General features: G+C 40.8%; 1 protein-coding gene and 1 long non-coding RNA gene across 2 annotated transcripts; one reads left to right on the forward strand and one right to left on the reverse strand.

Moving 5' to 3' along the window:
* Positions 1-26: 26 nt before the first annotated feature.
* Positions 27-8,271, forward strand: BTF3L4 (basic transcription factor 3 like 4). The gene is made up of 6 exons (XM_068198753.1): positions 27-144; positions 1,244-1,307; positions 2,146-2,259; positions 4,277-4,478; positions 5,700-5,759; positions 6,629-8,271. The coding sequence occupies exons 2-6, from the start codon at positions 1,254-1,256 to the stop codon at positions 6,673-6,675; spliced, it is 477 nt and encodes a 158-aa protein (XP_068054854.1). The 5' UTR covers positions 27-144; positions 1,244-1,253; the 3' UTR covers positions 6,676-8,271.
* On the reverse strand, positions 7,926-19,423 carry LOC137478735 (uncharacterized). Its single transcript, XR_011001767.1, has 2 exons — positions 18,824-19,423; positions 7,926-15,306 (listed from the first exon to the last, which is right to left on the reverse strand). It is a non-coding gene; the product is annotated as an uncharacterized lncRNA (long non-coding RNA).
* Positions 19,424-20,851: the final 1,428 nt, after the last annotated feature.

The following is a 20,851-nucleotide window of genomic DNA, read 5'->3' on the forward strand; positions in this document are numbered from 1 at the left end:
AATGAGGTGGGGCCCGCCCATCTGCGGGCGGGCTGGCGCTGTCACGTGGCGCGGCGCTTCCTTTCTCTGTGCGCCTCTCTTTCCTTCCTCGGCCGCCATCTTGTTCTCGCCGCGTGTTGGCAGCGGGGGCTCCGCCGCGCTCAGGTGAGGGGGCCGCTCTTCCCGCGTCCCGGTGTCTCCGCGTCCCGGTATCGCCGCGTCCCCACCGCCCTGAGGCGGGCGGGGCGCCGCGGCAGCTCGCTCCTATCCCCTTGGGCAGTACTGGGCCGTTCCTCGAGGAGAGGCCGAGCGAGCGACACCCTTGTGCGGGGACTGCCCTGGCCCGCGGGGCCGCGGCCCTCCCGTGAGACCGCGGTTACACGGGCTCCTGGGGGATGAGCCGCGTTCCCCTCCCGCTCCCCGTGCTCTGAGGCTGCCCAGCGAGCCACCCTGAGCCCCTTCTCCCGCTGCCCCGCGGGGTCCCTCCGTGCCACGATCCCTGGCCCGCTCCCGCTCTTCCCCCGGTCGTTCCCGGTACAAAGCACATGCGGAGATTTCCTGGGTCACTGGTGACTCGCTGGAGCAGAGCAGCGAAACGCAGTCCTTTTGCTGGAAGGCTTGAGGCGTTTTTTCACCCATTATGGATTTTCAGGGCTTTCAGCCTTTAAAGGTCCCACCTGACTCGTGAGAGAAGCACTGGACAAACTTCCCAGTCACTGTATCGGATGAAGAGCTGCCAGAAGTCCATGTAGTAAACATGTCCATGCGCGAACTTCACAGAGTTTGGATCTCGCTTATTAGCCATAAGTGTCATAGATTCATTATATGAATACTATCCCAGGTAGTTTTGTGATGACTGTGTCCCTGGACCCTCGTAAAGATAAGGTGTTTTCACAGACCCAGTTGTGTATGTGCTGGTTTGGGTCTGGTTGGAGCCAGTAATTCAGTTAAATACTTCCAGCAATAAACTGGCACCTTGGAAATGAGTACCTCTGCCTGATGCAGAATGAAACGTCCTGTGGAAGGTGCCTCATCGTGGCACAGACACTTCAGCTAAATGTGGGTCCTTCCTACTGCAGGGCCGCTATGGATTGCTTAGGTGGTGTGGCTTCAAAGCTCTGGTTTTGTGTGTTTGTTTGACACACTGTTTTGGGTGATGTTCTAGAAGTTTGAAAAACCCTTCGCAATTGTAAGAGTACTCTTAAAATGGACTGTGACTTTCTTACTGTTTTGATGTTAAGTTGAACTTGTTCTTGCTCTTTAGACGTAGCACTATGAATCAAGAAAAGCTGGCCAAGCTTCAAGCGCAGGTGCGAATAGGAGGAAAGGTAAGACAACCACCAGAGATGCTTTTGAAAGCATAGGCTGAAGCTCATAGAAAGAGAAGAAAAAAATGATTCTCAGGCTTGACTAATACAGGTTTTGTGCCTGTAGTGCAGCTACCTGAAATGCAAGTTTCTTTCGGTTCACAACGGCTGGATGAGCAGTTTCCAGTGTGCAAGCATTGTTTTAATTCAGTGACTTGTTGTGACCTGTGAAAGCTCCAGCTAATCTCACCTGTTGGATGTCCCAGTTCTGCCTTTATGGTCTTCCTGTTGGGGATTTTCTTTGTGCCTGCTCCAGGCACTGGCTGTGCACTGAGCTGTTCCCTTTCTCTGAGCTAGGGGATGGTTAATATGACACATAAAAAGGCATGTCGCTTGTTCAGTGTGGGTGCTCATCCCCTGTTGTAGGGATGATTGTACAAAAGTTTGCAAAGCAGGAATTCCAAAATTGCTGTCTGTGGAACACTCTGAAAGCGTTAATGAATTGGTTGCCAAAGTGGGACTATTTAAATCACTGTATTTGTGCTTTGTTTGGGAAAAAATATCTTGGGTAAACTTCGTTATGTATTGCTTAATATTAAAGTAGTATTTTTGTAGCCTGGGTTAGTGGAAGTGAAAATGTACTGCTGTTTGGTATTTCTTGGGTCTTTATGCTTAAGAAAAAACTTTAAATTGGGAATGATGGCCAAAGCTGTAGGTAAAGGGAAATAAGTTGTGAAGTGTTTTTGTCTACAGAAATGTCTCATAATTTGAAAGATGTTGCTCAGACTGTGCCCTGACTTTTGCATTAGTGTTGTGGGATTTTGAGCAGAGCTGACTGTTGTCTCTTGATTCTTCCTAGGGAACAGCTCGCAGAAAGAAGAAGGTGGTGCACAGAACAGCTACAGCTGATGACAAAAAACTTCAGAGTTCCCTCAAAAAACTGGCTGTAAATAACATTGCTGGCATTGAAGAGGTATCGTGAAAAAAAATAAGTGTTTCCTGTTTGAAGTTAAATTCACTCTATTGTTTTGGTGGTGGTGTGGTGGGGTTTGCTTTTGGTTTTGACAACAGTTCTATCTTCCAAGCAAAAGCATAGAGATCTGGTTATTGAGAGGTAACGTTGTTTGATGTATTGTTGCCTCATTGGCATTAACGTGTGTGTGCTTGGAGAAGGAAAGCTGCAGGTTCTGCTGGCCAGGCAGTGTGTGGTGGAGGTAGTAAGTGTGTGTGTCTGTGTCTTGCATTTATTGCAGAACAAAACTTCTCTTCATTCTTGACTTTTATAAACTTGATTACCTGCTCTAAAGGGAAGAGCAGTAAATGTACATGGACTGTGCAGGCACATCTAGAGCAAGTGTGGTGCAGAGTAGGAAGGAAAGTTTAGAAATACCTTGAGTAAGAACTTGAGTCTGTATTGTCAAAATTAGGACTTTTTACTGCACAAAAATTGCTGGAATTGTTTGTAGCAGTGACAGGAAATGTTTTTTAAAGCACTGCAGAGTCTCTGCAGAAGCAGCTTCTGTGTTAATGTAAGTGGGAACGTGAAGGTTTCAGGTGCTCCTTGAATACCTCTCATTTACATGTATTAATAAAACATGTTTTCCATAACAGTGTAGGGAGTGACCCATACATGGGAAGAGGAGGAGGTTTCTCCATCATGAGCTCAGTGTGGCTGCAGTACTTGTACTACTTGGCTAAAGAAGTGGAATATTTACTCTGTGATTAATTAATTGAAGCAGGATTGCAAGGTGCATGCAGAAGTCACTAAGTGCATTCCTCCCTTCCAAAGGCAAATGCAGATTTGGTGTGGTTTGCCTGTAAGTTTTCAGACCTCTGTTACAGAAACCGTTTGGTGTGTCGTTTTCTTGAGCTTAATACAAATATGCAGAGCTATATGAACTAAAGAAAGACATGATTCTTCTTAGTGTATGTTCAGGGGTTTTTTTATGCACAGAGCACAGGGTCTTTATTCAGACACAGTTATTAAGGAATTTTAAAATGTCAGTGTAGGAAGATGATGCAAAATGTTTCCACCTTGATAGCAAGAGACATAATTGTGGAATGTTTTATTCAAGTGACTGCAAGTTGACCTTGGTATGCTTTTTGCAGATAGAAGAGTAATGTTGAGTCAAGCATGAGTAACACATTTGTGTCATTTTGAAAGAGGCTCTTAAGTAACAGAGTAACTGTGCTTGAAGCCTTTATCATTTCCCCATGGACAAAGGACAGGACATTACTTGGTTTTGCAGGAAAGCAACACACCTGGATTTCCTGTTCAAAACATATTTGGAACTCTGCTGCTGTGTGAGGATTGAGAACTTAGATGTTTTTGTATTTTAGATCTCATCCTTAGTTCTGAATCCCTCTTTTCTCCCTGTAACTTAAAAACATTGCTTAATTTTCTTTTCATGTAAGTTTGTTGTGTTGGACGGGTAGAACTCTCTTCCTATGGTCAAACAATTATTTTTCACATAATAGTTTATCCATGCCCAGAAGAAAAAGCTTTTCAGCTTTCTAAAGCAGGCCACTACACTGGCTGTAAGATAGAATTCTTGGTGATTCAGAAGGCCAGGGAAGAAGAAGAGAGCAGGATCACTGTGTGATGTCCTTAGTCTTAAGAGCCCTCATGGAATTATTGGGAAGGTATTGGAAGTCTGTTCTAGTGCAGTTGGTACATAATCCCCCAGTGCATCCCTGCCTTGAGCCAGTGCGAGTCCTGTGCCTTTGCCAGCTGGGAAGAAGCAGGAATGTTTTCCTGGTAGGTGACACAGGTACCTGTGAAAGGCAATGGCTTAACCTGATGTGGTAAGGTGCTGCTGTTAGAGCTTTGAATTTAGATGGTTTTAGTTCCAGGTGCTTTTATCATATTAGCCTTCAGGAGGAGTGCTAGTTCTGTAATTTTCAGTATTTCACATCTAGATTTTAGTTATAATGCTTGTGTAACAAGATGCTGCAACACTTAGGTAAATGTTATTAATACCTTTAAACAGGTGAACATGATAAAAGATGATGGAACAGTTATTCACTTCAACAACCCCAAGGTTCAAGCTTCCCTCTCTGCCAACACTTTTGCAATTACTGGTCATGCAGAAGCTAAACCAATCACAGAAATGCTTCCAGGCATCTTAAGCCAGCTTGGTGCTGACAGCTTAACAAGTCTCAGGAAGTTAGCTGAACAATTCCCAAGACAAGGTAGGTCTTTTTGGAATATTTCATAGCTGACTAAAAGGACATAGGAACTACTGAAAGTTTTAACCCAAATTTAACAACAGCATGTGACTTAAAAAGTCAGAAGTGTGTGTGTGCTTTTATTTATTTGCCACTGCTGTTGTGGAAGTAGAGGGTGGGGGAAAACCTTTCTTTTTATCTTTGTTGATTCAAGATTGCATGGTCAGGCCCTGATTTAAAAGAAATAGATAAGTCTGGCATGCTGTGATAGCAGGTGTACAGCTGTATATGGCAGACTGCTATGGGGAGAGCAAGTTCATGCTTTTACTTGGAAAAACTCAACCGGTTCTTTTTGTCAGGGAACCTATTCTATTTTCTTTCTTCATAAAAAACATATTTCTATTGCAGTTATAGAAGAAAAAAAGATGTTTTTCTGCTCTACAATTCGCTTTGGAATCCAACCAAGACTTAAAAAAAAAACTAGTTAAAAATCAAAGTTTTAATGGGAAACTAAAAAAACCAAATCACAGTTATGCATACGATTCTTTATTTTCTATTAATTTTAAAACTTTGGGAGCATGGGTGGAGGGGTGTATGTGGTATAACTATCACCGTAATTTTACAGTTAAAAAATGAAGATTAGGTACAGTTCCAGTTTAGACTGTTATGGCCATTAAAATGACTATAGTTGGATGTGTTGCAGTTGTTTTTGGAATGGAATATACATCACCTGTTCTAATGTTTTCAACAAACAGTTATTCCTTTTAAATCAGTTTTAATTTCTCTAACATTTGTGTTCAGAGTTTAAGTGAAAGGGTTTGTTTTTCTTCTTTAGCAATGTATAAAATACCTTCTAAAATTTAGAGAGATGGATCATCATAATATTTGAATCATATGATACATTGGTCTCTGGTTGGTGCCATATTATTATTGCATTAAAACATGGGACTTCACTTAGAAGATTGAGTCATGCTGGGGGTTTTCTGTATCATTTGATCTCTTTCAAACTCTTTATGAATACCCCGTAGCATCTGAAAATGGCTCTGCTAATGCTTTGCTGTCAGAAAGTTCCCAAAGGAGCCTTTTGGTCATGCTGTTAACTCTCAGTACCTGGTCATTTGTGTGTTTGTCACTACTGGGCACTGGGGAAGTGCTTGCTTTTTTCACATATATGGTTTTTATTTTGTTGTTTGAGTGTCCCTGATTCTGTATTATGAGAACTCAGCACCAAATTTCTTTTTATAGTGTTGGATAGTAAAGCACCAAAATCTGAAGATATTGATGAAGAAGATGATGATGTCCCAGGTAGGCACATACACACTTTTATATCCACTTAATAGATAAATATTTTGATTGATTCATTTAAATATGTAGCTTTTGATGTGATCATACTTCTTGCTTGCTAAGGGACGCTTCTTATATAGGACAGTGTTAAAATACAACTTGGGATTCCAGCTTTTGAAAAAGGGATTACCTTGTGCAGCTACCTTGATTATTGAGTGAAACCAGATTAAAATAGTTTCAGTGAGGTTGAACATGTATCTAAATATGCAAACAGAGGTTTAGGACTGCAAAATGACATAATTGGCATAGTTATCAGGTTGTTTTCATATCAGGGTCTGGAGTGGGAATTTTTATTTCTGTAGCAGAAGAAAAAAGGCTTATGTCAGTGTCTGAAAGTAAATATGATAAGTGCTTTATTTGTCAGCAAATAACTATTTTATCAATAACCACATTGCACTGTATCCTTTGCTATGGTGTGTTAGCTAAAACAACATACGTGTGGACCAGAGATTCGATTCCTCCTGCCTTGGCACTGGTTTATTTCTTTGTGACCTTGCATAAGATTCAACAATCTGAAACGCCAGGCATTCTTTGAAGAATGTTGATGCTCAAAACTCGACTACAGCTGGTAGAGCATCTTTGAAAATCAGATCTTAATCACTTAATGTTAGAATTTTCACTGTTGGAATGTTTCTGCCTTTCTAGTTCTTTGTATACATTTAAACAACCAATATTTTCTAAAGCCCTTTGAAATCTGCCCACAAAGAAAGGGTTTCCCTAAGTGTAATTAAGTACTACTTAATCATTCCTGTAACTATGTGCATTTTCATTAAATTTACAAAGGTAAGCTTACTGGCCATTACTGTATTAAATATCTTCATCTTTTTCAGATCTCGTAGAAAATTTTGATGAAGCATCAAAGAATGAAGCTAACTAAAACATTAATAGTTCTGGAAGCTGGCATGGACTAGATTTAAGAAATCAGCTATGTGGTTCCAAAGTTTTAAAGAAACAGAGAACATCATCTGTTAATAGTTCAGTAATATAAATATTTTGTATTTTTATGATGCTGTTTGTTCAGCATTTTCTGTCAGTTGATTTTGCATTTTGCACTTACTCCCAGGATCTACTCTTTTGGTCAAAAAGAAATGTCAGTGCAGTTTGAGGGGTGTGTGTATGTGTGTGGGTGTACGTATAGTGGAGAACAAATTGGAGAACACATATTTAACCATTTGCCCTTTTCTTTTGGAAGTAGAAATAAAATGAATCTTCAGCATCGTTACTTTGATTATCACCAAATAGTGCACAAGAGGGAGTTAAGATTAACGTTTTGTCCACATTTTGTGACCTGAATGCATTACACCATTAAAACTTGGGGTTAATTTGCTGTAACTATTGTACTTGCAGATGTGTTTCTCAATGTACATGTATTTGTTATCAACCTTGTGTTGATCCCAGGTTTTAGGGGTGATGAGCTGTTTTAGCGGCTTGTTTGGTATCGTAACTTTTTCAAAACTTGGTCTCATCAAAGTGTGCTTTTTTTAACCTTTTTCAATTTTTTTTTTTTTGGTCTCTAAAGTTTTGATACAAGCTGATATTTTACTCCTTCCATGTAGACTTAGCAGTATGTTCTCATGTTGGTTACTAAAGTATTTCCCAGTCAAAAGAAAAACACCTTGGTTCTCTACTGTCAGGTCACTTCCTAAGCTTGGAGGTCTGGTTGGTAACAGTCCAGTGCACCAGTTTTGCACAGTAACAGGTTTTTGCTTGAATAACTTCAAGCTGTTCTCTTGGCATGACTGCATTTACTAGCAGCTGATGATCCACTCTCATTCTTAGGGCACTAGGAACTAAATGCGCTGTGTGAACAATGTTTAGGGTGGGAGGAAAGAGTTGTTGACACTTTGCCTTGCTTCCTGCTGGGCAGTCTGTGCAGTGACTAGCTCTAAAGGGATTTTTTCTTTTTTTCTTTTTTTTTTTTTTTTGCCTGTAACTTACCTTGGCCTATAACCTACCTCTAGGTTTGGTGTCATCTATGTAGTAGCTTCTTACAAAACACAAATGCTCCTCAGGCATAAGGAGGACATTGGGAGGTACTGTTGGTACAGTGCAGTATTTATGACCTTTCTTTAAAATGCTTAATGTGAAGCTGTTTTCTCAGAGGCTCTTTCAAGGTTCTTGATGTAATGTGCGTTACAGTATAGTTAGACATCATTGTAACCTCTGTCAAGGGCAGCTGTGGCTTACCAAAGCCACTTTGTTTTTTTTTTTTTCCTCTACATCTGTCACTTAACTATGGCTTAATTGGAACATATCAGCTTTTGGTGTAGGCTCATATGCTAGAGAACTGTAATAGTACAAGCAAACAGTCCATGAGTTCTGGAGACTTCATGAACCCTCGGAAGTTGAGCTGTAGTGGTTCATCAGCTGAACTCCTCGGTTCATTTTCTAGGCTTCGTTCAGTTTTTCCTGTTATATTTTATATACTACGTGGATCTTACTACAAAATAAAATAACAGTACAAAAGAGGAAATGCTCCCTCCTGTGTGTTTGCTCCTCCCACCAGCACTGGCTGAGGAAAGCAGGTGGATGCAGCAGCTGTTTGAGACAGCACTGCATTCTTGGTGACAGTGACCAAGGAAGACATTGGGCTAGGGAGGGTTCTGTTAGAGCTCTAGGATTTCACACTCCCTATACTCCTATGTTCTCTGTGGTGTTGGAAGAAACTCGTTTGTTGTATGGCTGATCAGCTGCAGATGATTTGTTCTGTTTATAAGGAGGAGATGTCTCCACAAATGTGTGTTCAGGCACATGGAATTGTCTTCTGCTGCCTCTGTGAGCCCAGGGAGCAAAGGAAGGACATGAGGCCACAGATATTTGCAGTGTTCCTCTGTTTGCTTAAGAGGCACAAGTGAAGAACCTTTCCAAGTAGCAACTGTACGCAGTTCATATATGGGACATCCCCTTTCTAAATACTAATCTGATACTGAAAATTCCTGCTTGCTCGTTCTGATGTAGGAGGTATGTCAAAAGTAATTCTGTGAGAGACTAAAAGTAAGCCTTGGAAACAATGATTCCCTCAGTTTATATAGCTGAACTTTCTGATTCCTACAAAATACTGGTTTAGTTTTTGCTCTTGAATTTACATGTTAAACCCTCAAATTTTTCCTACATTGACAACCAGTAAGCCAACTAACTGTGCTAGCTTATGTAGTTATATTCAATTTTTTCACTGTATCTGGAAACAGTCAACCACTTATGATTTGCTGCTGGAAATACTAGAGCTTATCAATCATTAAACTGACTTTAATTAAAAGTAGCCTATCAAGGCTGTTGTGGGAAAAGCTCTTTTTCTTTTGTATTTATTCATGGTATAACACAAACAGTGTTTGTACATGCTGATGAAAATGCAAGGTTACTAAAAATAGTTTTGGGGAGCATTGGTAAATAAAAACTCCCCTCCTAAAGGTGGACACTAAGTTGTTCTTTGCTTGGCTTGAAGCATGATAACCACCACACTTCTGAAGCCCTTGTGCTTACTTGCTCACTACTTAACTCTGCTGATGTATTAAAGATACTGGTAATGCTACTGACATGTTAAATAACTTAGCAGTGATTGGAAAGTAGGGAGATGGAGCAGAAAGGAAATCAAAACGTCTCCTGGATTGTATGTGAGGGAGTCAGAGCTCGATCAGTGAAAATGAAAGAATCGGCAAATGTGTGAGACAGCAAACACTGACCTTCCTGCCCTGGCTGCTGGTGCATTTGTGTGTTCCCTAGTTTATGGCTGGGAAACCTGGGTCTGGCTGGCTTCTCTGAGGCAGGAGAGAAGTCTGAAAACCTGCAATTGTTTCACAGTCTTCTCTATGGAAAAGAAATGCTTGTGTGTGATGGATGCCAGGGTTACAGTACAGGCAGTGGTGCTGGAGACTTGGGGCTGGGTGCATGGATTTCCCATGCAGAGCTGGAGAACAAAGTGAATTTACAGCTGGGAATGTTTGTAGGGTGGAAAGAGTTAATACAAAAAGGACATTTAATGCACAATACAGACCTTGGATTTTTTGTTTTTAGCTTTTTTTATATAGCAATACTTGAAGAGTGCACAGGAATGATTAGGATGAATTTAGAACTGCTGTGGAAATATGTTGATAACTTCCTCATATTTGTCAACTTTCCATGGGAACTAGGAGTTGCTATGAGCTCCCTTCTGCCAGGATCTTCACAAATAATGTTTTGGATTTGGTGTGTACAAAATGAGTACTGGAGGTCTTACAGCTGATTTAATTTGTGAGCAGTGGGTTGATTGACCAGTGTACTTCTGTTAGCAGGAAGGAACTGAGGAAGCCAGGAAAGCACAGTAAAGCTGTACTATATATGAGATGAATTAATGTCTCTACTGAGGAAGGTCCAGGAAGGATCTTCCTGAGGTTCCTTGGAATCAGAACCCATGCAGCTCTGGACAGTAGGAATTTACAGAGGGCTGAGCAAACTGCCCCTTAGGTGAAGGTGAGTGAGCGAATTCTTCCACTAGCACTGAAGATCAGTCTGCTCATATTCGAAGGCAGTACTGGTTTGCTCAACAAAGTGAGTAGTCTTTATTCTGGGGATCCAGATTTCACTAATTAAATTATCCCTGTTTTGTACTTGAGCAAATGAAGTGGTGCAGAAGAGAAGCACATCGCAACAGCAGCCACTGCAGCTTCACAGAAGTGACAGCACAATTGCAGGGAATAGTTATTTGCCTTTAACTGCTTTCCCATTAAATATTTTTTTTTAATCCCTGTCTTTTAAAGACCAGTTTGCAGGCACTGAAGAACTTAAGGGATTTATCCAGAAACATGAGGGTTGCAGTATCAGGGATTTGGGGAGCAAGCAAAGACATTATTTCTAAAATTGGTATTCTTGGTATGTTTGGATGGAAGCTTGGGTTGCTATCTAGAGCAGGGTTATTGGGGCTTTCACTTCACATCCACCACTGTTACAGAACTAGAAAAAACAGATTTGTACATCTTCCAGGGCCTTGGTTTGCATTTATTTCAGGAGTACTGCTCTGCCTCCTCTATGTGCTTTGTAAATTAATGTATACCAAACTGGATGTTTCTTGAGAGGAGAGAGCTACATCTCTGTGCAAGTGGTATAAAAAGCTACTTCTGTGTGATAAACACATAGTATTTGATGGGTTCTCTGTGCTGTTAAACTCCCTCCCACTAAGCAGCAGACCCCCAGCTTGCTCAGATGCTGCTTTTTTGTCAACTGTTATCTGTCAGATTCTCACATATTAGACAGCATCTACTTGAATTTTGCATTGCAGGTAGATTTTTGTAGCTAAGCTAAATTAATTGCCTCTTTGAAGTAAAAGGAGTTCAACTGCTCATTTGAGTTCTTGAAGTTGTTTGTGATATTTTTGTTAAAGTATGAATGCTAAGGCAAACATAGGAACAAAAAATCTTATTCCATGGCGTTTTGACCTTTCAGTGCACATATCCCAGCTGAATAAAAGGAGTTACGCAACCTCATTGCACTTTCTTGCAACATCCTTGTTGCAGCTATAGTAACTGCTTATGTCAAAAAGTAATATTAGAAAGTATTTAATGTATTTTTAGATTCTGTCTAATGCAACTTAGCTGGTAAAGAAGAGCCAGTGCTGTGAGACCAGCTCTCTACAGACATTGGGAAGTGTGGCGCAAACCTTTTGAGAGCAGCAGATCTCATTTTGAGGCCATGTGCGAAGCTGGAAATTTCCAAGCAATGCAAATGATTGCCTGACATAGGTAAGTGAAGATGTAAAATCTCAGCAGATGTCAGCAGGATGCCAGACCTTTGCACACCAAGAGTGATGTTCCCTGAAAAGCTTTCACTGATCTCTGGCTTTTCTGCTGCCAACAGAGCAAGGCTTCCCCTTCCTTTGCTTTCCCAAACTGACGCCTGAGGTCAGCTGGACCAGCTTGCTCTGAAGCTACAGGAGCCCATCTTGTTGCCTTTGCCTCACCGCCTGCCAATGAGCTTGAAATGTTTGGGAGATAAAGGTTAACCCCCTAACAGGGAAGTGTTTGCAGGCAGGCTGGGTGGGGATAGCGAGCAGCAAGGCAGCCTCACAGGCTGGACTGAGCTGGCCTTTGAGCCCTGCTGGTGCTGGGGCTTGGCAAGACGCTGTAGGGCAGCTTGTGCTGCTGCTGCCAGGGTCGTACCGAGTTTAGGAAGAGGGCAGGATTGGCCATATTGAAGCCTTGGGTGATGATGTCGTCAGATCCTCTAACTTGCAATTTGTTTCTAAATTTTTTGTTGTGAAATAGGAATTCTGTCCAGTTCACTCTGCCTGCACCATGGGCAGATACAAGCTGCCCATGTGAGCCTAGTGTGCCCTCACTGCCCTCTGCCCCAGCCACCCAACTGCTCCACAGCTGCACAGCCTTCCCAGTGAGCCTGTTCTGCATGTCTCCTAGGTGAGCACTGATTTACTGGGGCAAGCTGCTGAAGTTTTGATGTTCCATGCTGCAGGTTCTTGTTCACTGAAAATCACTTTAAAATTTACAGACTGACATATTTAATATGGAATTTCCACTTTTGTGACAAGATCTAGATTCAAATGGTTTCTGACACATGCTGTTGAAGACAGCCCTAGTTTGCTTACAGCATTGTTATAATCTCCAGGGACTAACAATGCAACTAAATTCCTGCTCTGTTCATTTTGAAACCTTTGCTCTGTTGCTGGAGACTTGGCCTGCTCTGTGATTGACACTTGTAATTAGTGACATTTTGCATGTTTCTGAAAGAATCAAATACGGCCTAAAATAATTTTTACTTTGAATAAGGATTTCTTCCCTTGTATATCTTAAGTTTCCCAAGCCTCCTTCCACAATTTTACTGAAAGACATCAGGTTTTCTCATGATCTCCTGATGGATATTTTGGCAATTTGCTGAGGCTTCCTTCTATTTTGACACAAAAGTGATGCCAGTCTTCTGGAAAACAGGGGATGTGTTATTTTCTAGTCTTTACTATATCACCTTTCAGCAGCATGATTTCAGTGTTGTTGTAAATTATTAACTTTTGAACACAGGGATATTATTGCCTCTAACTCTTCTCCTGCCCTTTGAGTTACAGGGTTGCTTTCATTGGCACTGTGCACTGAGAAATGCTGGCCACTTGCAGCCCTAAAATTGTAATAGTTTATCCCATTACATGGTGATTTTTCCAGCTCAGTTCTCCTGAGAACCTTGAAATAGGTTTTCCATAAAAATATTCTAGACACTCTTTTTTCTTTTCAAGGCTATAGTCAAATTTGAAGGGATAATCTAGCTATTGTTTCTAGTGGAATACATGTTTTATCCTGATGATTTTGTAAATTATAGAGGATTTTTATAGTGCAGTCTGGGTCGCTGAGAACCTGGTGAGTTTTTTGAACAAACTTTCTTGTTCTTTGGCTACAAGCAAACATCATTAGCATCTTAAGTGATGGAAACTCTTCCATGGAAAATGCAGACAGTCTTACTGGTTTTAATCTGCAAAAGCACTTAATGGATTTGCAGTAAACTGTAATAAAAGGTTTAGATGTCTTATACCTCCATTTCCTCAATGGCTCACAGTAGCATCATCAGGAATGTACAGCCATTGTGTTTGCCTTTGTGACTGCAGTTCTGTCATCTTCCTTTCCCTATAGCTGTTGTGGTATTGTCTGAGAAACAGGACTGCTGAATTTGACTGCCATCACAGTGTGCTGATACTTCCAAACTGCTCAGATCCTCATGTTCATTATGGTTCAGGATGGCCAATATGTGTTGGAAAAGAAAAAAGGAAACTAGAAACTATTCAGAACAAGAATTCACTTGCATTGAATAAATATGGTGAGCAGTTCTTTTTATTAGTTTCTCTGTTGAGACATTAATCTGTGTTAAAATTTGTATGAGATGTGCCTTGGTTCGATTTTTGCCCTTTTATCTTAACACTTAGATAAGCCAAGATAAGAGAGGTGATTAAATACTTGTCCTCAATTACTCCTGCCCTCATAAGCAGTCCCATGAAAAATTGCTGCAGGAGGAATTACATGCACAATAAAAACAAGGTTTAACTGTTGTTCCTACCATATTTAAGTAATCCTGTTAAAGAAGAAACAGTTACAAATTTTATTCTTGGAATGTCTCTCTGGTCTGATGAAAGCAAAATAAAAGACATATGTCAAAGATGCCAAAAGCATTTTTCTTTCTCATTCCCCCACTCTCTCCCCCAAGAGTGCAGCTTCTTGATGTATGTATTATTATTTACTGTGCCCTGTTTAATTCTGTATCATAGTCAAAATTGTTTGAAAGGGTTCTGGGACTTTGAAATGGGGTAGCAGCCTTTTTTAGCAAACTCAAAGCATTCATCTGACTGACTGCTGAGGTACCAACATGAACAACACACAGACATCTGTCACTGAGATGTTGAAGAAATAGCTGGTCAGGCCTTCCCAAGTGTCTGACTCACAGCACTCCACAAAATCTAAATCATGTGATTTAGCAAGGCATAAATAAGCCTGAGGTGGTTTTTTTATAGGCCTAATTACACCTGGTGAAGCAATGTCTTTTTGCTTGAGCAGGGAGTTGCTACACTGCTGCGAAGGCAAACCAGTGCCAGGAGAACAGGAAGGTTCCAGCAGAGCCATGGAGTTCATGGGACAAGCAGGAGGAGTGTGTGTACACCTCCATGGCATTTGGTGGTGGGGTTTGCCTGTGACGGTAAGACCGACTGATTCCCCGTTTGCCATCGCTGCTGACTCAATAAATGACATGATCATGAGGAGCATGTGTGTTTCAGATTTTTTTGTTGTTGTTTGTTTGGGTCTTTTTCCCCCTCATACGGACTGGTGAAAGAGGAATGAACCAATGGGAAGTGGGCATGCCTGCCTAGAATAATTAGTGAGGAGATCTTTACATAAAACCAGTGACATTATTGTTCCTTTCACTCAATTTTTGTGACTTAATATCTATAAGAAATCATGATGGTTTTGAGGGGACATTAAAGATCATCATCAGTTTCTCCCCCCTTGCCACATTCCAGTGTCTGCAGGATTCTAGACTCGTCTGGTCTAACACCACACCTGGCAAATGGGAATTTTAAGTATGTTTCCATGAATAAGGAGGCCAGCACAGGCTGGTATGTGAAGCATTTGCTAAGCTTGTACAAGTGCAACCAATGGGATATTTTCCACCATTAGGGGAAGGGGCTGGAGCCAATGCCATCCCAGCCACTGCTGGGCTAATGCTGGGACCCCAAGGATTGCCTGTCAAACACAGAAGGTGAGTGCTCAGGGAAGAACACAATGTTCCATTGATGTTGCATCATTGTATTGTGTAATGGGACTTGCCGGATACTAACTCCTTTGTTAGACTGCTCTCTCTGAAAACACTGAATAAAATATGTCCCTTTACCTTAAACCTCCATGGGGATTGTAAAATTAATGACAGCTGGTTTTCAGTAGTTGTGAATGGCAGTAAAGTCCAGTTACAGGGCTCAGGGCTTCTTCCTTACAGAAACAGCAACAATGTCCCACCATGACGACATGGATGACAGGATCCATCCCACAGATACTGCCTTTGAAATAGACATAAAATTGTTGAATAATCACCATTTTGTGAAAGTTGCATTGAGGTGTTGGTCATCTGGCAAAGCACTCTTGTTTACTGGTCAGCTTTCATTTTTATGGCCTGTTAGATTAAATGGCATTTTTACCAAGCTCGAATCTTTTCTCAATCAAAGTCTTTAGTAGTAGGGAGCACTTTGAAGTCAACTTAGAAAGCACATTCAGTTCTTTCTGGTATTTGAAGTTCTTTGCCTATTGCATAAATTACAGGCCTAATGCACTCCCCTTACTCCCACATGTGAATATAATTCATGTAAATTATATTGAAATTCAGTCTGTCTTCCCTTACCCTGAATTTGTTAATCAGTTGGACACTGCCACAGTCATGAAACCATGAGCCTGCCACAATTCTTCTGAATGATCAGATTTCTTTCTTGTAGCCTCATACTTTTTATTCACTCTCCTATAGCTTCCGCTTCATGTTGCCATACTACATAAAGTCCTGGCTCAGTTTTGGCTTGGGTCCCTTATTCAGCCAAGAGACAGGATTTTAGTTAGTATTTTTAAGATGCTCAGCTTCTTGCAAAGTATAGGGGGAGATGTTTGCTCATCAGGTTTTTTCCCAGTGTGAAGTACTCATTTTTGTTGGAAGAATAGAAAAGTCCAGCCAACAAACAATATTTTTCTGTCTGTCCAAACAAAGAACCCCCTCACTGCCAAAGGGAGAATGAGGGAGAGGGACAGTTCTGGTTTTGTTTCAGTTTCAAGATGTTTGGCTTCTTCCTGCAGATGGATACTACTCTTACCTTTGGTGCTCGGAAACATGACCTTTCTATCCAGTCAGCTTTTCACTTTATTCTTTTTTTTGTTTTGCTACAATTTATATAAAACTGTTACATAATTCATACAAAATTGTTTGTTTAATAAAAAACTATGTGACTCTATAAAGAGGATAAGGGATTTGGTATCAGATATAACAAATGGGCAAACCATTTCCTTCATTTTCTAAGTTTATAGCAACATTATTCCCTTTACAGAGAATTTTCTTTCATGTCATATGTGGTACTTGAGAATCAGTGAAGGTGACTTATTTCTAAATGAAAAAATGCCTTTTTTCTGAGCCTTTCCTGTTTTACAGTTGTAGCAGCCTGGAGGGAAGGTGCTAGTGCTAGAGCCAGGCCCTATGTGTACCTACACAGAGTACAATCACTTCAGATGCCTGTTTTATAACACTTCAAAATTATATCAATTTCAGAAAAATAGTTTTGATGTCATGTGAATGTGATCTTAAGAGAGTAAATTAAATGGGTTATAACTGTCTTCCCTAGTGAATTTATGGCATGGGGAGTTTCAGGTCAGCTCAGTTGACTGCCTAATTTTTCAAAGCATTTCACTATGGGTTCTACATTTTCAGTTAAGCTGTTGCTATTTAAAAAGATGACTTCCATGTCATTTGCAAAGCATGTAGAAGCTGGAGGCAATTCAGCATTTTGACACTCTTAATTAACTGATGGCCTGTCATGAAAGCAGGTTGTAATTAAATGATATAGTAATTTTGGCCGCGATGCCTTCCAAACTATTTTTATATCTCAGCAGAATAATTCAGGTGGTGACATCATGTCAGTGTATGTGCTTCTCCTTCCTCAGTGCCTGCTCAGGAATTGATTGTTACTCATGTTTTGAAATAGCTTTAAGAAAATAAATTCCAACCAGTTCTTGGTGAAAAAGGAAATAGAAATTTTTAGAATTTCCTGTCACAGACTGTGGCCTGTTATGCTCTCAGGGTCTGTGAAGATGACTTGTAATATGTGACAACCTACATATCCTGTAAAAGAGACTCACACATTCAGAGTTTCTGGGGCAATCCAGATGGGTTCATGAAAAATGGTGGGAGAAAAAGGTAATTTTGATGGCTACAGCACCTGAACCTTGGGATGCTGGTAATTATTTGAGTAAGATTGTATTTGGATTTGGGCCCAAAGTACTTTTGACTAATGAAGATTATGCTGTTTTCAACTAGAGGGTGGGTGTTGAAATGGGAGTGCTTTCACTGGATAAGCAAACAGTTTTATGTAGGTATTCCAGGACGGACATGTCCCTAACACAGCCTGACAGTGCTACTGTTCAGAAATGAGTGGGATTTGTCAGGAGCCTGTAATACCCACTGCATTTTGAGCCAGGTTCTTTTGATGTCCATTTTCTGATGTGCTGCCCTGGGGAAATCTGCCATCTATTCATCTATTCAATCCTTTAATAACATCCCTTGTGCCAGGAACATCATAATGCTGAACGCCGTGACTGAGACGTTACTATGAATATGCTGAAGATCCTTGCTTGGTGTACGATGAAACAAGCTTTGGGGAAGAAGTGAAACAAAAGAGTGTGTAGGATATCCTTTAATTCAATGAAGAATGTGGGTGGAGAAGTAATTGAAATGAACAAGATGCTTTGGATTTTCGTAAATGCCTTAAATACTTCAGGGTGTGCTTAAAGCTTTGTGTGTGTGTGAACCATTTCACTGCTCGAAGAACTGATGAAAGCAGGAGCCCATGTAAAGCAGGAGCCCATGTTTTTAACCATTCTTTACCTGCCCCCCATCACACCTTTTCTCTGAGGTATGAGCACTGCATTCCCTGTGGCAGTTCTGACAGAGGAGAAATAACCCTATGAAGAATTTTAGGCCTGTGTGTGGCTGACTGACAGCCACCTGCTGCTGAAAGCTACTGCAGTGGCTGCCTTACCTCTCTGTGCCCTCAGCAGTGGCAGCTGTTTTTGGCTCTCCCCTACAGCAGTCACCAGTTGCCTTAGTCAAGTGTGGTTGAATTCAAGCAACATATTCCTGAGTTATTTAAGAAACAAAGATGTGCCTGCAATCTGCAGCACAGGTGTGTAAGCCTTTCTCCTTTGAAAGACAGCTTCAAACATTCTGCACAAAGGATGGTGGTTTTGATGCCCACTCTCATTGAGGAGCAGTAGGGAGGAAAAGACTAAGATGCCAACAGCAGATAAGCCAAGAAAGTGTTGCAAAAGTGATGCCTGCCAGATTATTTCAAGAATAAAATCCCTTTTGCTAGAGTTTGACTCAGTCACACCTTGAATTATTTAATTACCAAAAATCATTAACCAGAGCTTGAGAGTCTTGTACGTCCATGCATAGCAGCTATTCATCTATCTCCAGTGCAACAAAGAAGGGAAATGCTTGAGATAACAATGAGCCAACTACATCTATCACTTCCTTTCAAGTGAGTTTCAGTTCCTCCCTAAAGAAAACTCAGCTCTTCCTTTGAATCTAGAAAGACCTAAAGAATAAACTCATATATACCTATTAGATCAAACCCTTCACATAAGCATTAGGAAGAAAAAAAAAAAAAAGTAGATGAAGGTTTATACTTTTGCTTACTTATATCCTCAAAAAAAAGGCCTCTCAAACAACAAAACAAACCACACTGGAAATATGTAGCTGCATGGTCATAGACAAGTTGACAATGCTACACGTGGAGTGAAAACTTTGTTTGAAACATTTCCTACCTCAATCAGAAACTATGAGCTTCATGGAAGATGTGTGCCCTCACTTCTGCTGTCCCCCATCCTCTGCCTTCCTTTGCCCCAGCACTCACTGGCTCCTTTTCTCTGCATCCTCCTTTCTCCTACCGAGACCAGCAGCTTTCCCTCTTCTCCCTCAGGTTCACAGACCTGCAGATCTGGAGGAACTGGTGAAAGAAATAATGAGAAAAAGTGATGTTCTAGCATTCCCCCTCAGGGCCCCAGTGCTGCACACCACTGTGAGGCACAGAGATGGGATGCACCCCTGTTGGCTGTGCTCTGGCAGCACAGGCTGTACAAGGAATCCGAGGCAGCAGTTTCTGACCTTCATCTGTTTGTTCTGTCTTTGTTCCCACCTTGGACTTCAATTTCTATTTAAATGCTTTCCACACAACCACAGAACAGCAGAGCTTCTCTAACTCGGTGACACGGCCCCCTCAGATCTGCCCATAACCCTCACCCTGTCAATAGGGATAGGACTGAGGAATTAAAAGCTGAAATGACACCATATAGAGATGCAGAGAAACTTGAGATTTAAATATACATTGAAAACATCATCATCTTTATAGAAGAAGGCTAAGGAGAGAAATATACATAGCAGAAATAAACAGAATTGAGGATTGAGGATTACACAGAGAATAATTTTTCCTACATGAAAAAGAAAAATCAAGTAAAATTGTGCAGTAGAGCATTTACATCTGCTGGAAGAAAATACTTTTAAAGTGTCACAATTAGTGCCTGGAACTCACTATTACAAGACATCACAGACTAAAACAGGATTTAAAATGATTAGATGTTTTTCTCCATGTGTAAACTGTGTCTCCATTTATATAAGTACAATGATGAACAGATTTATTTAATTTGTGTACTGAATCTGTAAAAAATTCTGACAGCTTTTTTGGTCATAGAATATAGTTATGCTGGAAGAAATGAAAGAAAAGACACATCAAAAGATATCACTTCAACAGTCATAATAATGAGTTATTTAATAATACCGATGTTGATGTGATTTTTCCATCTGCAACAGTTTTATTTTCCACTGTGTGTAATTACAATCAAGTCAAGTTTGAATTACAGTGTTTCGATTTCTCTAAAATTCCTTCATCCTTAGAATTTTCCTTGCATCTGAAGCACTGACATTCAAGGGAGTAGGTTCTGTTCACAAAAACAGGCATTCAAAAATCCTCCAAAAAAACATCCTCTGAGCTGCTGTTTGCTGGTGGAATTCCTCTCTGCCATGTCTGGTGAGGTTTGCTCCCAGCCAACACATTGCAAAGCCTTGCTTCTAGGAGTGAGTGCCCCAAGCATGTTCACTGAAGCCCACACAAATGCCTGAGGAGTTATTTGTGAGCTTCTAAGCTGCGTTGTAGGGCCTTTTTTTGATCTAGGTTGGAGACTCTAATTTTGAAAATCACCTGTTCTTCACCATTGTGCTTCCTATTGGCCATGAAGTGTAGAAATTTTGGTGGTGCATATGGAAAAGTGTGTAGGGCTGTCAACACTCTGAAACTTCTTTATAGAAGTTGTGAGATACTTCTTTATAGAGTTGTGCTGGGCCCTCCCACCTCACCCATACATCACACTTGAGGCAGGTTTTTTTAGACCAAACTGGCATGAATTATGACTTTTATCCAAACAATATCAGTTCTCCTACCATCCGCCATCCTCTGGCACAGCTCCAACATTATTCCTGGAGTACTATCAGCCTTAAAAGAGTTTTGTATGACTGAGGAAATTAAATAATAGCACATCCCAGAGACACCCCAATATACAGGGGATAAGTTGTAAAATCAGGAGTTCTACAATTCCAGACCAAACCCTTAAATGCATTTTTTCAGTGATAATGAGCAGGTATTTAATCCTCACAGGGTGACTAGCAGGTTTCAACTATTTGTAAATTACTTTCAGATCTTCAAATGGAAATATGTATCTCTCAGCATTTTAGGGAGAACGATTTCTGCAAGTGGAGTCAATGTCTCAAACTCCTATTCATTTTTGAATCTCAAGGTTCTT

Source organism: Anomalospiza imberbis, chromosome 9 (genome assembly GCF_031753505.1).
Source record: "Anomalospiza imberbis isolate Cuckoo-Finch-1a 21T00152 chromosome 9, ASM3175350v1, whole genome shotgun sequence".
Taxonomy (NCBI): Eukaryota; Metazoa; Chordata; class Aves; order Passeriformes; family Viduidae; genus Anomalospiza; species Anomalospiza imberbis.